We start from the raw sequence: 18,430 nt of genomic DNA on the forward strand, positions 1-18,430 counted from the left end.
ATCTAGAGTAAAACAAGGCAAAAAATGTGCTGTAAATCAAATTTAATAGACGTCTAACTTTTGATAAATCAATTGAAATAAACAAATAAATAAAAACCGAACACCTTGTAATCACTGTTGACTTTATCAGACATCTCACAAGTTATTTTGGCAAAAAACGACTTTTTACCAAATTCAACTTTATGGGGGTTACTCGTAGCTGGATTATAGTTAACCTAGACGGTGAAATGACTGCTATTGCATGCTGGGTAGTCTGTAAGATTAATGTTGAAAATGTATTTAATGAAATTGTATATTTAAATGATCCTGTAATATGGAAAAACATGGTTGATTTGTCCAAACAAGGCATAAAATAAGTTAGGAGCAAATACGACTGTTTGTTATTTTCCATTTATTTGGCATTCCAGTAGTCTCATACAATCATCCTAAAATTTTCCTAACATCATTACATCAGTAAATATTTGCAGGGTCAGTTCAGACTTTTTCTTCAATTGAACTGCTCTGCGATGTTAAGTGCAAATATTTAGTTTTTTAAGCTGGTTGTTTGTGGCATAAGGTGATCTTTTATCAAGAAAACTTAACCGATGATCGTATTCAAAATCTAAAATCTTAATATTATTAAAGAGTCTCGTACATCCTGCTATTGATAAGAATGATTTAAAATCATTTAGCTGCTCTCTGTGAATCTCAATAAATAAAAACATTGCAGTGGTCACAATATCAACGTAAAAGCAATAAATAATAAATAAGCAAAGCATAAAACAACCAGTAGCTCTTACTGTAAATGTCACCCATGCTTTTTTCAACATCAAAAGCCTTTTTTTCTATGAGGCAGTTTTGTTTTAAATCTTATCTACTGTCAACAGTAATGCTTTTCTACTTATAAAACTAAAATTAACACAAACTCGAACATTCTCAAAGTCATGATCGGTTACATTCAGAGGGATTTTTTCACAGTCTATCCTGCGTGTACGTTTCGTTTCGTAACGTGACGATGTGATGACGCTATTGCTTTAAGTGCCGGACTCGCACTGATGACATCATCAGGGCCATGTGGTTCGTTCTCACTAATCCAGACAGAGGCAGAGGAGGTAACACAGTCTGTTTCTCTGCTGAATCTCCACAGCAAACGCTGGCCCGACGTGGGGTACGCTCGGCCTTTATCGCATTTTATAGTCGTGAGAGATGGCGGCATCGCAGAGCTGTCCTTTGAAATCGAGCTCGAAGGTGAAATCCAAGTCACGCTGAAAGAAATCAAAGTTCGTTGTCTCCTTTTAACATTTTCATCCTAATGCATTTCTAAAAAAAGTTGTTTGATATTTTTCACATTGCCCCTAACACATTTTTTACGGTCTCACCTCATTATTTTCGTTGGGCTTTACAGTGATGCTTCCCAGGATTTCTTCCCCTCTCCTCACGGTTAAGTAATCCTCCAGATAAAATACAGTCTGTTTCCAATGAGTGCTGGGGGCATCGGGGGCTTAAAGGGAATAAATAATTTAGTATATAATCAGTATACCTCACTTTACATTACCAGTCAACCATTTGGACACACCTTTTTAAACAGTATCAAATGTGTTTGTTGACCACTTTTCAGCTCTATTTTCTTTACTTTCCAATAAAAATTGTAATTGCAATGTAAGATTTGTAATAATATGCAGTGTGGGGGTAACGCATTACAAGTAATGTGCATTACGTAATAAGCATTACGTAATAATATTACTTTTCTGAAGTTATGAGTAAAGTAACGCATTACTTCATAATTGTACACATTAATATTTGAGTTACTTTTTTTTAAAAAGTCATGCGAGTTACTTTTCAGTTTAATTAATTTGATAAAAAATAATGTACTGAATTAAATTGAACGTAGTCACGTAGAATTACGCACTCTTAGGGTGTGCGCACCATAGCATAAAAAGTTTGAATCAGCAACGAGGATGGCAGGCCAGAGCTCGACATTTTTGCAATGGAAATATGCAGTTTCTGAATGCAAAACTTCTCAGTCGTAAAAAACACCTGCAAGGCCTGAAAGAGATCAAGCCTCAGCCAAGTAAGAAAAAATAACGCAAAAGTAACTTAAAAGTAACGTAAGAATTACTTACCATAAAAAGTAACTTAGTAACGCAATTAGTTACTTTTTTGGGGAGTAACTTAATATTGTAATGCATTACTTTTAAAAGTAACTTTCCCCAACACTGATAATATGTGACCCTGTCTGTGAAATCAAGGCTAAATTTTATAATCTAATGATGAGATTATTAGCATCAAAGTTTGATTTCACTCATTTATTTTAAAATATCAAAGTTATATTTTTACAGAATGATCTTTACATTATGTAGGATGATTTTATATAGAAACATAAATACCTTTGCTTGGTTTTCACATGCATGGTCACAAATGTATACATAGGTATTGTTTGCATTTATATTCCAAACTAGTTTTAAGCATTTACAGGTCCAGTGTGGGTTTTTAGTGGCTTCTAGTGGTGAGATTGTGAAATGCAACCAACGGCTCAGTCCATAGCTCACCCCTCAATTTCGAAATGTAAAGAGAAGCTACAGTAGCCGCAGAAAATGTTGTCATCTAAGACAACAGCCCTGTCCCAAATGGCACACTCCGGACTTGTGGACATCGAAATATGCCGGAAATAGTGAACTACTTTTATCCGTTGTCAGATTGCTCTTTTGCAAGGACTTCTGGGTTGGTAAAGTTTGTGGAGCCTGCATAAAGGGTGCAACGGGGGTTGATGAGCACACTTCGGAGCGTAAAATGACAGATGGGAGACCGTACGGACTCATAGACTAAGCGAGTATGCGCAATTTAAGTCCTTTAGATCAAAAATATCATGACAGATCAGTCAAAAGTGTCCAAGTTGTTGACTGGTAGTGTATATACAGTACAGTACAAGAAATCATAAAATGTGTCGATAGCATTGAGATTAAACCTGTTGAAAAGCCGGTCTTTTTGTGACACTTGGTGAACTCAATGTTGAAGTAAGTCACAAGGGCGTGAACATAATCGTTCCTCTGAATCTGCAGGCAGAAGGCCGAGGTGAAGGTCAGATCTTCAGTCTTTACAGTGTAGATGTCCACTTCCTAAAAAAGAGAAAAGTCATGATCAAAGTGTGCATGCTTTATTCCTTGGCATAGAGATTGCTTGGCATTCTTGGCAGCTTTTTAGTAGTCAAATTTACCCATAACGCTTCACGCATGAATGCATGTGAGATCATTTTAAGCTTCATTTTGGAATGCTAAACTGGTTTTTGTTAACCTCACAGAGTATAATGTGATTTCCGTCATTTATCCTTAAACCACTACGTATCCGGTTTCAAAGAATGTATTGTTGGCTGTATATGAGGAATCCATAGTGTTGGTCACGGATATTCACTTCGGTGAACAAAGATCTTTATTATTCTCCGGGCAAACTGCAGATCTGTGCCAGCTTTTTTTCTTTCATTCGCTCAACTCTACATTACATTTAGTGAAGCTAACAATGAGATTAAAAATCTTTCTTCTTTTCAAAGCTTTCTAACCCTCAGGTGACTTTCATTGAAAGCGTAGCTCTTTCTTTCTATCTTTGTCTTCCTTTATTTGCCGGTGGCACTTTTGCTCTTTTTCCTTGTCATTCCCCAGCAAGCAATTTTGCGTTGAAAAGATATGTAATAGCCATCCAGTCCAGATGTGTAATACCCATCCAACCACAGCCCAGACATCTAGGCTAAAACAAGGCAAAATTTGGGCTGTTTCTGCAGACGTTGTCTTTACCAGATATGGGGCTCGACATCGTCGTAATGCCCTTGCTGCTAGCGCCTGCATCAAAAATGCTGCATTCCTTCTTCTGCACAGCATTGAGGTTATTACAAGCTGCACTGCAAATAAATAAATAACTTGCCCGATCGTGACTACATGCAATCCTGTCTGAATGTTCTAAGCGTGCCTTGTTTTGTTTACTGTTGGTTATCAATACCACCATCATTCGTTCTAACAACTTTATGAAAGCGCACTTAATTTACATTTGTCTGCTTTTCTTTTTTTGCGAATTTTGAAAAGATTCGCTTCACGTTTGGAAACCCAGTTAGTGAAAATTTAATAAACATTTAAAATAATATAAATAGACATTAATAGATGTAAAATAAATAAATAAATAAAACCAAGCATCTTGTAATCACTAGTTGCGTTTTCATTAGCCTGCAAATTGCGAAATTGCGAATTTAAAAAATACGCCCAATGGATTTAGCAAAAAAACATTTTTACACTTACAGTGAGGTGGTGTCTCAGGGAATTCGAAAAAGAAATATATCACAAAACTGCAATGGAAACCCTTTTTTTGCATTTACAGGTCACCTGACGTGCGTAAAAGTCGCATGATCATTCTTTTAATATGGTGTTGTATGTTTGGTTGCACGGACCATCCAAGGCGAGGGGGGCCTACTTTTGAGACTAGAGCAATTAGATTATATCGTTTCCCCTTTTTGTTACATATACGTGGCTAAAAAGGGCCTAATAATATTTCTACTAATGAAATAATATCGGCATTATAATTTTTTTTCATTAGGCTATTTTTGTGCCCCCTCAGCACTTGGTGCCCTACGCACAGCGCGTGATGCGCGTGGTGGTAGCGGTGGTGCTCTATCTATCTATCTATCTATCTATCTATCTATCTATCTATCTATCTATCTATCTATCTATCTATCTATCTATCTATCTATCTATCTATTGGATCTCTTTTCTGCTTTGTCACTTTTTAAAGAACATGTTGGGTTCTTGTAGTGTAACTAGAAGCCATGATGTAAATGATGCTATAAATGCTAACCCCCAATCCAATGTAAGTAGCTCTGGATTAAAGGAACTGCCAAACGTATATTTGTAAGCCAGGTTCACATATTATTAGCATTATATCCCATGAGGAATCATATATTTTGGCTGATATAATAGAAAGATTAGTGATCCACATGGTGTCAAGATGAACACACATATCACGCTGCTATCGTGCGTCTCCTTCCTGAGAATCACTCTGTTATGTAACGCCTACGCTACATGTGTTTCAGATCAGCCTATCACAGTCAGTTTGCGTGATTCAGATCAGATCTTGTGCACACACACGCGTACCTTAATGAGGCAAGAGCTGGTCACGACTTGTTTGGGATCCACTACATCCACCAGCGGCTCCATCATCGCGACGTTACGAATGCACGTCATATCAAAACCGTAGACGTTCTCCCACCCTGCAGGCAATGCAGTTTAAAGACATTATAAAACTTGAATGTGCGTAAAAAGTGCATTATTAACCAGTTCTCTTCCTAAAATAGATTCATGCCTCCTCAGTGTCTGGCAACATTTGATTACATCCCCTCGCATGAATGTTAGGTGAATCTCACGCTCCCCTTTAAAACAATAAGAGAGAAAGATGGAGAAAAGAGAGCTGCGGGGGAGTAATAAAACTCAACAATTTTTGTTTTTTTTTAGCGTGGGATTACACGATCAAGACACAATGCATTGAAAAAAAGAGATAAATGATAAATGTTCATTCAATACAGCACCTGTAGTGAGCTCATGTCAGTAAGCGCGCACACTTGCATACTCACAGTGGATTTTAAAGTCTTTGTATTGCCGGTCCTCAATAGCGACGACATACAGAGTTGCTCTGTCTGGAAACATAAAGCCTCCGGGCTTCTGAAACACGATAGGAAAGAAAATCTACGTATGTAACCTTCACATATCACATTTCTGTCATATTCGTCACATCATTTTCTCATTTCAGCGCACCACAACAATATCCGTAGGATGAAACGATGCGTTGGCATTAACACAATAGTTTCATAAAAATCTCAAACACGCCACGTGTCCTCTTCAGTAAAATTTGCATTCAAGAGACGTCAATCAGCAGCCCAAGGCCTAGGCACTCATTCCCATTAGAAACGATCATTTTCAGCATGGACACGTGCTTCATATTTTAATGAGTCAGACATAAACCTTGAAAAACACAAATACGGTACACTCACCAGCCATTTGTCCCTGGCGTAGATGACTGTCTTTAACATAGACTCATAAAAGAGACAGTAACCCATCCACTCTGAAATGATGATGTCCACCTGATCCACCGGCAGCTCGGTCTCCTCCACCTTCCCTTTAATGATGGTAATAACTGCAAGATTGAGGGATAGTGAAACGTATGTTATATAATCATGCACAGATCACACTTCACCCCAAAATCTGTTTGCATTGTAGTAATAAATTATTATTTTCTGCATGTGCTAACATTACATAAGGTCATGAGTTTGATTTCCAGGGAACACACATACAGACCTTGTCATGCATGGACAGTATTTTAGGATAAATATTTCTGCCAAAAGCATTAATGTAAATGTTATTTTGTAATAGTTAAATTAGTTAAATATTGAGGATACCACCAGATTACCGTGATGCAAGGCAAAGCAAGGCAAGTTTATTTGTATAGCACATTTCATACACAGAGGTCATTCAAAGTGCTTTACATAGAAATGAGAAAACAATATACAGTATAAAAGAGAAAAAAATCACCATTTACATAAAATTACACAATGCAAATCGTAAATAAAATCATTATTCCTATTACTGTCATGTAAAATAAATAAAGATGCATTACTCAATGTTTAAAAAGTATTTAACATGAGTTGCTTTTTATATATGCTGAGTGTACTTTAATGTTATCTATTTATTGCTCATTGTGGTATATATTTTTACTGTAAATAGTCTGTTTTTTACCGTAACAACCGTCTGATAAAAATCACCATTTACATAATTGGGAATCACAAAACTTAAGAAAAAACATCAGAATGCATTTGTTAATCTAAATTTGGCAAAAATGAGTCTAAGTGCGAACAGTCTAATTTTGAGCTATGGGCAAAAGAATGTTGATTTTGGTCGAAATTGAGGTTTTCATACAAATAAATACATTAAGCTCTTGTCCAGCGATCCCAATGCTCTAAATAGTCATTAAACATCTAAATATAATACAAAGATGCGTGCATCCACTTGCGTGTCTGAAATTTTAGTTTTGGTTAAAAAAAAATGCAGGAATTATAAAATAAAGTGCAGGACTTGCTTGATGTTAAAAGAGTTATTAAGAGAGATAAAGTTCGTGACCTTATTGATGTTATTAAGAGCGACAAGACATGAAAACGATCTTCCTTGCGCTGACGTACGCGCGACTCCGCCACAAAAAGTTTCACATAATGCCTTCCAGGAAATTTTTCAAACAAACAAACAAAACAGGAAAAAAGTTTAATCTTTTCTTCGTTTGATTTCTTTTTATAACCAAATTTTGAACAAAAAGCTGAAATAATTGCATTTTTGTAAAGGACTTTTGTTAGAAACCAGATTCAGAACGATGATCAAAACATACACGGAGTATAAAATTAATTAAATTAGTTTTTGCTTCAGTTTTTTTATAAATTGGGTATACTGTATAGTAGATAATATACAGATTACCGAAAAACTTGCCAATGGCAGGGAAATGTTGTCTCTTAATTGACGAGATAACTCGTCAGTGGCGGGAAAGGGTTAAATGTCCAAAAGACAGCATAAAATAGATTCATTTTCTTATGCATATATTTTGTCATTTTAATTACGGGGTGATGTGACAAATTGTAAGATTCACCTTGCAAGTTCAACATCGCTAAGCTTTCTTCATTACATTTCTCTCTCTCTCTCTCTCTCTCTCTCTCTCTCTCTCTCTCTCTCTCTCTCTCTCTCTCTCTCTCTCTCTCTCTCTCCCATTCCCACCATCAAAGGCATATTGCCAATCTTCAATTACTATGCATGTGTTTTGTGTGCCTCCTCTCTTACACAGACTCAGGCTTCTCACTCACAGTGTAAATGAGGGTTGCTGTGGATGCCCAAACAACAACTTCTGCCATCACACCACAAGCAACAGGAAGTGACTATATTTCCTGTTTCATACGCTAGAATTGCCAACAGGAAAATGTGTCACACTTTCCCCAGATCAGGGTGAACGAACAGGGAGCTTTCAAGTCCTCAATGCTGATATGTGCTTTAGATAAAGCAGATTGTACATCTTACCATGGTCCAGGTGATTCGCTTTGATAATTTTCTCAGAATACTCTGATATACTGGAGCATTCGATCTGCAAAATAAAACAATGTTTAGCTTAAACTTCCTTATTCTCTACCATGCAATGCATCCTCCATTTATCTCACACATTGACAGGATGTGATCTCACTTAACTCTCTACCTTTTCATTTCTGTCAATAACAGTGTCTTGTTGTCCTCAACGCTGTGCAATATGCTTATACTGATTAATTTGCATCCTCACCCCATACACATGCTTGGCACCCGCCTTGGCGGCGAACATTGAGAGGATTCCTGTTCCACTGCCCACATCTAACACAATCTTATCCTTAAAGATGTGTTTATTATGATACATGGAGTTTCTGTAGGTTAGTGTCCTGATCTCATCCTTTAGCATCTCCTGTTGGGGGCAAACAAAGTAATGTTAGATTACTGTACAAGTAAGTCAGGGTCTTACAAGTGATTCGATAATGGGAGAAATAAAATGGTATTGTGCAATTTAAATGTACATTTATGCATTTGGCAGGCTTTTTTAATCTAAAGTGATTTACAAGGTTTTATCAGCACGTGTGTTCCCAGGTTCGAACCCCCTAACCTTTTGCACTGCTAACCCAGTTGTGCATTTGTTTAAGGTTTAAATTAAGATATTTGAATCAATTTGACCGCAGTGGTGAATGTGAGGTCCCTTTAGATTTGAAGCACTAAGAATAGGCGTACTATTCATTCTGTCCCTTCATTTCCTCCCATATCCAGACCTATTCGGTTGGACTGTGCTATGGAGGACAATATATAGGACACAATGCAGTGTCTTTTTATAGAGACAGGTCTTCATTTAGCCTGCTGGGATTAACTGATACACATCTTTCCAACCACCCCCTCGCTCTTATTCGCTCTTCCATACTCTCTTTCTTCATCTTCCCCTTGACCCTTTTCTTCTGTGTTATCAAGAACCGTCCTATTATCTGCAGACTGATCCAATTTGACCCTCCTGTCTCCAAATGTGAGAGGAGCACAAGGTTCTTCTCTGAGTTCACTGAGGTATGAAGATGACTGGTTTCAGTGACACATTAAAGTTTGTTTTTATGGTTGGGCACATATGATAAAAGACATAGTACTCAATTGGTAGAGCATTGCATGAGGGCAATGATTCTCATGGAACACACATGCTGATAACATGTATAAATACTTAAATACACTAAGTGCTTAAATGCACTGTAGGTTGCTTTGGATAAATGCATAAATGTATATGGAGTATATTTTGAACTTAAATTACATGCATTTATTTATGCATTTGGCAGATGCTTTTATCCAAAGTGGCTTACAGTGCATTACAAGGTATAAAAAACACACTGATGTATACAGGAGCACTATATTCAAGCAACTTTTCCAATACCCAAACGTTACAGCAAAACCATCTTAAATCATCTCAGCAACCTTGCGTGTTGCACTATTGTACCTTGAATTTGGACTCACAGTTACCTCATGAATCCCAAAGTGGGCGTAGGAGTCGAAGTAGTAGTCTCGTGAAGTCATCTCCTCTGGGTTGAGCAACTTGGCCATCTTGCCTCGGCCCGGACAAGCTGAGAGCGCGGAGACATGCGGCGTGTGTGGAGGGTGAGGAACATGGTGAACGGAGGTCACCGGTTTTGGTAGTGAAGACGGTTGAAGGGATTGAGATGAGGGTACGCTGGAAATGCGTTGCTTTTGATGCTGTTGCTTCTGTTGGCGGTGCTGGTGAAGACAGTAAAGCAAAAAGCGTACGCTTACCAAATTATAGAAACCATCATAGAAAATCTAATGGATTTAATGGTATCCACTGGTAATGATGGCTTCTTGGTGGTATGTTATCTGGTGGATGGGACACATTTAAATCTGGGAATAAGACCCAAACACACTACATCATGTGTAATGGTTTTAATGGTTTACAGCTGATGGTTCATAATAGTATTTATTATGGAAACCATTCAGCAGGGTACAAACTAAGACACAGAGTCCAACACAGAGACCATTACATGCATAACCATGAAAGTTATTTATTAACACCATCTACAGATTGAAAGTTCAGGTATGCAAAGGTGAATAACCAAATCGGGGGCGCACAAAATACTGCAGCACCACGGACAGCGATTACGCGATTACTCATAAACCACATTAAAACAAAGGGTTATTTAGCAAACACGTGCATTACTCCAGTAACTATATTGCAATCTTTCCCACATTACATTTTTTTAACGCTTATCACGTCCTTTCCTCGATTCTCTAGATCAGATTGAAGCCAATGCACTTTGCGCATTTACAAAATCTTAATATGAATCAATCACTACTTATATTTTTGGTGTGGTGGGGGATTTAATCGTTTAGGACCTTGCTTGTTTTGCATTGCTAAGGTATTTGCATGCTTTACAGTAGCTATCGGACACAGATTTCTCTGACCTCCAAACCAGCATTTCATTAAAACAGCAAATGCACGCGTGGATAAAAATAATCAATGGCAATTTTAATGCGATTGTATGAGTATTGTTACGTGTCTGGACTAGCATTGATTTTATTCTGTATGATTTATGAAATATTTCACTTACCTCTGAGCTCTCCGCCTCCGCCATCTTTCTCCGCAGAAGCAGGCACCGCGATGAGTGCCTGAGTCCCATACGAGCCCACGGGATTAACTCGATAAACGCAAAACTGTGTCAGTGCTCTCACTGAATGTCCTGCAGAACTTTTAGCATATATTTTAATAGGCTAAGCAAAGACTCATTTCTTGATGTGCAATGCTTTGCGTAATAAACAATAAATTGCTAAATAAAACGAATAGGGAATTGTCATAAGGACGTCTTAAATAGTCCCCTAAAATCATGCTTTAGATTCATACGGAAAGAAAACACCCGTTCGTCCATCGCGCAAAAGTTATGGACAGGTCCTAAAAAGCGCCACTTGGGGACCAGTTGAGCCACGATGCGCCCGCATCCATCACCTGCCGCCGCGCATCGATGCGTTACGCATCTTTAATTTCCCGCTCCTCTATTGTCCTGCTTAAAGAAGTTACTATTCATTATTCTTAGTCCTTAACATGTCATAGAAATGCATTGTCCACCTGCGTCTGTGGCTCTGTGGTCAGTCAAGGTGCGTTTGGATAACGCGTAAAGTTGCGCTTCTCCTGGAGTTAAGAGAGACTGGGCTTGCATGTGGACCCGAGTGCAGCGAGTGCAGAACTGGTTCATATCAGACCGACAGTACACTAAATCAGTGCCTCCCACACAAGTATGGCACCTCCACCTTCGCAACAATCCCAAAATAAAGGACTCAAGGCTATCTGTATTTTAAATCGTTGCTTTTGTCTGTTTCAAGCTTTTCAAAAAAAAATGTTTATTCAAGTTTGTAATTAATATGACTCAGACTCAAACACAAGCATTTGCCCCGGCTATGTTTGCAAGTTTTTTAATATACAGTAAATGATTTGTAAAAGTATGCATTCTCTTTTCTACAATAAAACAATGAGGTATGGCTATACTATTTACTATCGGTAGCAGAATTCCCAAATACTATAGTGTTGAGCCTAAGTACAGTAAATATTCAAGTACACTACAGTATTTATTGTAGTTTATCATGTAATAATAGTATAATAGTAATGATCCTGTAGCAGTGCAAAAGACCATATTTCCCAGGGAGCCCACACACAACTTGAATGTGCTGTGAGTCGCTTTGGATAAAAGCATCTGCCAAATGCATAAATGTAATGTAATGCAAATGTGATATTATAGTAAAAACTAAAGTATAGTACAGTATTTACAACAATTTATCAATTAACTGTAGGTACAGTATGCTATACTGTAGTATAATTATTACTATAATATACTACAGTATACCACGGTAAATGTTTCATTTATTTGAGCCGAATAACACAGAAGCAGCATTACCATGTTGGCTGTGCAAATCTAAGCTCACTGTGAGTTTACACGTGTCTGTATATACAGAGGAAAGTGTAAAAATTTGGAGTGGAATAGCTGCCCCCTTATTGTTTTTACATACCACCCACTTAACTGCTTGTGTAATCCCTGAAGCTATAATGTGGGAGGCAGCCCTGGCCAAAGGATCTCTCTTTCTCTCTCTCTCTCTCTCAACACATCAACACACATACACGCTTAATTAGTTCAAGATGGAAATCAATATGCTCTCCATCCAAATATTTTATAACTTGTGTGTAGGAAGAATCACCAATATGAATCATATCATCTTATATTAAAAATATTAACCCAATAAACCCAATAGCTAAAATTCAATCAGTGCTGATTTGAGAGCTCCCACTCAGTTATGGAGCACATGGTGTGATCCGCTAGATCCGAATAAAGGTAGACTGTATCTACTTCCAGCACATGGACTGCACATGTAAAGGACTGATGCCCACGCATGTTGAGTAACACCACACACTTGTGCACAGCATTGCAACATTATACATTGTCAATCGCAGCAAAGCACACACACACATACAGTACTTAAAAACATCCACAAAAACTCATTATTCGAATTCAAGAAATTTCTTTCTTAAGGAAGTATCCTTGAATCTCATATATTTTATTCTCTATAACAGCAATTAAGGATCTTTCTTGCACAAGTATTAAAAAAAAACTATCCACTGACTAGATTTTCTGTTTTCATCTGTTCACATCTTCTGTATGTGTGTTAAAAGAGAGCAGAAACGGCAGGGATGGCCTTGCACTTGTTGCTAGCTTGTTAAATGAAAGTCTTTAAGACTTTATAGAGAAAACTGAAACTCAGTGTGTGTGTGTGTGTGTGTGTGTGTGTGTTTCCTTAATCTAAAAGTTTCTTTTGTCCTTCTTTTAACCATCTGCTGGACTGTGCATGAACCGTTCTCATTCACTGCCACAACGTGCAATTTTAAAAGAAAGAGACAAATGGAAGAAAGCATTGAACCAACAGAGGAGTGGCAGAGAAACCAAACACAACTGAGCTCCAATCATAATGAGTCAAATTCAAAAGGACAAACATCAGTTCAATATGCTGAAATCCGCTTGAGAGTTCTTAGTCATCTTGTGCATTGTTCTTGTCATCCTTTCTTCGTGTTGTTTGCATGTTAATTGTCTCTGAAATCACGCCCTGTGCCAGTTTTCTGGTTGATTCGGGACAGGTTCGATTTTCATAATGAAACTTTGGCACTTGGCCGACTATTGTCTATCTGCACAGGCGTTTCATCTGGGAAAACTGATAGATGACGCCGCACTCCAATCTCCATTAAATATAATGAGCTTTTGTTTGTGTTTGTCCTGTGAAAATATTGCAACCTCCATTAGGAGCGCCATAATACAGATTAGCGATGACATTTCTCACTCTAAGTGGCTTCATTGCTCTTCTTTGCAGTTTCACACATGATGGATGCTGTTTTCCTTTCTAATGCTGTAAATGTTTTGTCACAAGCAGGTGACTGCGGCTCATATCCGCTCTCTGGCCGTGTGCAGTCTCCAAATGGGTTTTGGTTTTATTAGGTTAACGGATTCGAGTTTTGAAAGAGAAAAAAGCACACTGAGAACATTTGGTGTGTGAAGAGCAGATAGCATCTGAGGTTTGTGGAGAGAAAGAAAACCAAGACTGAGATATCCACTCGATTCACTGAATGCTTTTGTACATTTTCATTTTGAGGTCTCTGTCTCACCACTGTCAATTTCTCACAATTAGGAGTAATTGACTTGTGCATGTACTTGAATTAATAAAAAAACTGACTGTACAGAATATTGCTGGGATCGGATTATTACAGTTTCTGTCAAAACTTTTTTGTGAAATGTTTTTATTATAAATGCAATTTTGTTATGTAATGTTATACAACTGCAAATACTGTATAATACTGAAAAAATACTGTAGTATACTTTGGTATTTATTATAGTAAATTATAGCATACTGTCTGTATATTATACATTTTGTTAATGAATACACACTTTTTTAGTAACTGATTGTTACTTTTAAAACACTATATTGAATTTAGTTTATTAAAGTATACTACAGAATTTGTCATGTGGGTTCTTTAGGAAACTTTGAATAGTTAAAACCCATATGAAATAATACTGTATACTTTAGTGCTTACAATAGGAAACTGTAGTAAAATGTAGTGTACTATATAGCATTTTATAGTAAATAATATATACTTCATTAAAGTATACTGCAGTATGTTTACTATAGTAGTTTTAATTAGTGAATTTATAATATTTGGCCTAGTAAATAATGTAGTTTATTTTAATATTTACCATAGTAAGGTTCAAATTTAAACAACTATAGTATCCAGGAATTGTAGTAACACTGTTAACCCAGATATTGTCTTTATTTAATAAAGAAAACATCACTTAAAATTTCTTTTTTTGGACATATCTAAAAAAGTTTGTTTATTAAACTTCATTAAACTAAAACATTCTAGTAAAAAAAAACTTAAAATGATCAGTACACACTCTAAAAATGTCTGGGTTATTTTTTAACCCATAATGGGTTGCAACTGGTAAATATTGGACAGAACCCACAACTGGGTTAATTACTCAACGTTGGGTTGTTGTTATGAAACCATGGGCTATAGTAACCCATCAGTTGGATGGGTCAATGTTAACCCAATGGTTTGTTCTGTCCAATATATACCCAACATTGCTTAAAAATAACCCAATTTAGAGTGCATGTTTGTGCCTGAATATTTGGATTATTTATGCTTTTTCACAAAATAAGAACTGATAAATACTTAAATATTTGTTAATAAAATGTCATAGCATAGAGGGTCTTATTATATTAATGTTGTTTTGTTGTAAATGAGCATTTTGCGAAGTCACTTTTCAGGTGATCAGTGTTTACTTATGAACCCTGTTCAGCACATTATATTGTATTCTCTAGTACTGACAATTCATGTCAAAAACAGCTTTGTATGTGTTTCTGTGAAGAATCAAGTTTATATTAACCTATAGTCAGTCATACATTTGTTGTTATACCATTTGTAACACCAAAAGTAATCTAAAGTAAAAATAGAAAATCTTTGAACTTAATTAAATATGTGGAGATGTTGGACAGAGAAATTGATATTACAAAATTAAAATAACTAAGTTACTGAACTAGAAATTTTAAGTTAAATGTACTATTTTTTGTTCAATTTAATAGTTATTTTAAAAACATATCCTCAAAAAAGTTCATAATGTGAACTAATGCTTTTAGTAAAGACTACTAATGCCAACTTGATTTGTCTGCTACACCCACTAAAGGTTCTATGTTAATACAACTTAACCTGTTTAGCTTCACCCTGTGTAAAAAATAAATGATTTAGTGCAACGTGTGTCTAGTAAAGTCAACTAATTCAGTGAAATAAAAGTATACTACTGTATATAGTAGTAATTACTACACTTTGTTAATCAATGCGTACTATGAATTATAGTGAGTTGTATGTATATACAGTACCGTAAATGTAGTATATACAGTACCATACTATAGTAAAGTTATAGATTTTAAGAATTTTACTAGTAGATGTTTACTATAGTAAATCCTAAAATGTACTATGGGACTTTTTTATGTAGGAAGTTTTTAAGAGACTATCTGCTGATATCTATATAAAAAATGTAGGGCTGTCAAAAGATTAATATCGATTAATCGCATCCAAAATAAAAGTTTGTGTTTACATAACATATGTGTGTGTACTGTGTATAATTATTATTTATATATAAAAACACACCCTATCATGTATATATTTAAGAAAAAATTGTTATATTTATATATAAAATATTTATATTTATATATAATATAAATTATAGAAATGTATATACAGTATTTAAATGCAAATATTTCTTAAATATATACATGAATGTGTGTGTATTTATATATACATAATATTTATACACAGTACACACACATATGCTATGTAAACACAAACTTTTATGTTGTATGCGATTAATCGCGATTAATCTTTTGACAGCCCTAAAAAAATTATATATTTACTATAGTAAATTGTAGTAAAATGATACTAGCCTATAGAATTCTGTAGCCTAGTATTAAGTTACATAGTCAGCTGATAAACTGTAAATTACGGTGACCAGATTTTTAAAAATGACAAGTGGAGACATGTCCTAGTTCAATTGTCCAAATATAATTGAAATCTTATTTGTTATTATCAATGAATTTGCAAAATGCGGACAATACAATACGGTTTTCGTCTTTTTATTGTTGTGGTTTTAAGGAGAAGGGTCACCTTACTGTAGAGTATACATTAATATTTACTATGGTAAAGTTCAAAAACACTACATATACAGTATATTAAAGTACTACAATATTGTTTTTATGTGGTTAGTTTAAGATATTTTTATTTGCTGCTTTATGGGAGTACATTTTTGAAACCTATTTGAAAAAAAAAACTTTAGTATACTTCACTATTTACTACACTGAACAATTGCTGTAGTTATGCAGCTATTTGCCAGTAACTTGCTGTAGATTTACATTTATGTTATTTACTAGCAACACTTTGCATGAGGCTGTTATTTTACTTTAATATTCATTTAACTTTAAACAAACTTTTGCCTAACATACACTTAAATCTAAAGTTACTGGTAAACAGCTAAAAGTTATACTGTCATCATGGCCGTAGCCAGCTATGAGGTCACAGAGGTCCGGACCTCGGTAATTTTTTTCATATTAAAAAATAAAATTTAAAGTTCTCTGAATGACTAATTAGTTTTTCAAAACGAATCCGCATAAATTATTTAGTTTGGACAGTTTACTGTATAGTTTAGTGTAAAATGACGAAGACTGGCTTAAGCTGTTACGGCGCGGGTACAGAATTTGCAGTGTTGCCAGATCCCATCGTTAAAAACCCTCTTTAGACTTAGTGTTTAGCAATTAATGTGACCCTTTGACACTATCTATAAAGTGATTGTTAGGTGAAGGTTAGTATTAGCAATTTCACTGATTTATTTCTGAAATACAAGGTTTGGACGAACTTTGTTTTTAAGGCCAATTATTTTTGCTTGTTTTTCGTACTAATATCTGGCAACATGGAAACTGAAAGTTATCAAATAAGACGCATGATTCAGCGCAAGCAGGTTATTGCTGATACTACATTCAGTAAGATAAAAGCAGTAATCATCATAATTGTGTCTGTAAGAGTATCAACAACACTATCGAAAAACAGAAAACAACTCTGGTACAAAGATGCACTCTTAGAACGTATGTGTTAAAAACAACACATTAGTGAATCCCTCAGCTCTGTGTTATTATTGAAACAACACATTTTGTGTTACTTTTAACACAACTTGTGTTATATTTTAACACAAAATCAACACAAAATGACACATAATGTGTTAAAGTTTAACGCACAAAGATGTGTAAAAAATTAACACATCCTTTCTAAGAGTGTGTAGAAGAATTGGGTTTAAATAAAATATGCCAAATATGTTAAAACACGTAGCCTAGCATAAAACGGTAAAGCTAATCTCAACAAAACATAAGCATTAAGAATTCTGTTATTTCATTGAATTTAGAAGTTAACCTTTAACAAAGTCATGCTGAAAACAATAAGAGCACTAAACAAGTACTTGTTTAAAATCTTGTAACGTTTTTGTTATGAGATATTGCTTATTAAAATGATTACAAAAATAAACATTGTTGCATGAAAAAGTAATAAATAATCCAGCAGTCCCAGTCCATCCCCCAAAACCAAGTTTGTACCCAAAGTGTAAAAAAGTAAAGACAGAATATTTTAGATCCCAGGAAAAAAATTAAGTATGCTTCAATGTAGTTAAACCACTTTAATACTAGCAAGTACATTTGTAAGTTATGTAAAGTTATGCTACAAATATACTTAATAAAAGTAAAGATCTACTTGAGCAGTACTTCAGTTTACCTGAAAAAGTAAGAATACCAGTACCAACTAGATTTTTATTGAAATAAATGATGTTTCAAAATAACACTTAGAGGTTTTTAACTTAATTTTAAGAAGTACTAAAAACAAATGTGATATATAAACCACAAAATGAGTGCACGAAAATAATACATTTACTAAGTGTACTTAAAAATTGTATTTTATTTAAGTGCACTTTTTTCTCATGAGTTAACTCTTAACACTCCACCCTGGACCTCGGTAATTTTCAAACCCTGGCTACGGCCATGACTGTCATTTCTACAGACATTTTTAACAGTGTATGCCATGGTAAGGTATAAAAATTTACCATGAATGTTAATAGTTTACTACAGTATTTTTTCATGTGGAGGCCTATTTTTTCCAATGCCCAATTTATTGGACAAAACAGTCCACACCATGAGGGAATTGATTTTTACAGGGCAAATTACTTAAAAGCACTAATAACACACGATAGCCCTGAACAGGCTTTGAAATGAATAGC

General features: G+C 35.4%; 1 protein-coding gene across 1 annotated transcript; it reads right to left on the reverse strand.

Moving 5' to 3' along the window:
• Positions 1 to 380: 380 nt before the first annotated feature.
• prmt8b (protein arginine methyltransferase 8b) lies at positions 381 to 11,301 on the reverse strand. The gene is made up of 10 exons (XM_055191284.2): positions 10,649 to 11,301; positions 9,549 to 9,800; positions 8,314 to 8,469; positions 8,061 to 8,124; positions 6,002 to 6,144; positions 5,585 to 5,672; positions 5,109 to 5,224; positions 2,945 to 3,095; positions 1,359 to 1,480; positions 381 to 1,244 (listed from the first exon to the last, which is right to left on the reverse strand). Exons 1-10 carry the CDS (start codon positions 10,715 to 10,717, stop codon positions 1,161 to 1,163), a joined length of 1,245 nt encoding a protein of 414 aa, XP_055047259.2. The 5' UTR covers positions 10,718 to 11,301; the 3' UTR covers positions 381 to 1,160.
• Positions 11,302 to 18,430: the final 7,129 nt, after the last annotated feature.

This window comes from Misgurnus anguillicaudatus, chromosome 1, assembly GCF_027580225.2.
Source record: "Misgurnus anguillicaudatus chromosome 1, ASM2758022v2, whole genome shotgun sequence".
In the NCBI taxonomy this organism is placed as follows: Eukaryota; Metazoa; Chordata; class Actinopteri; order Cypriniformes; family Cobitidae; genus Misgurnus; species Misgurnus anguillicaudatus.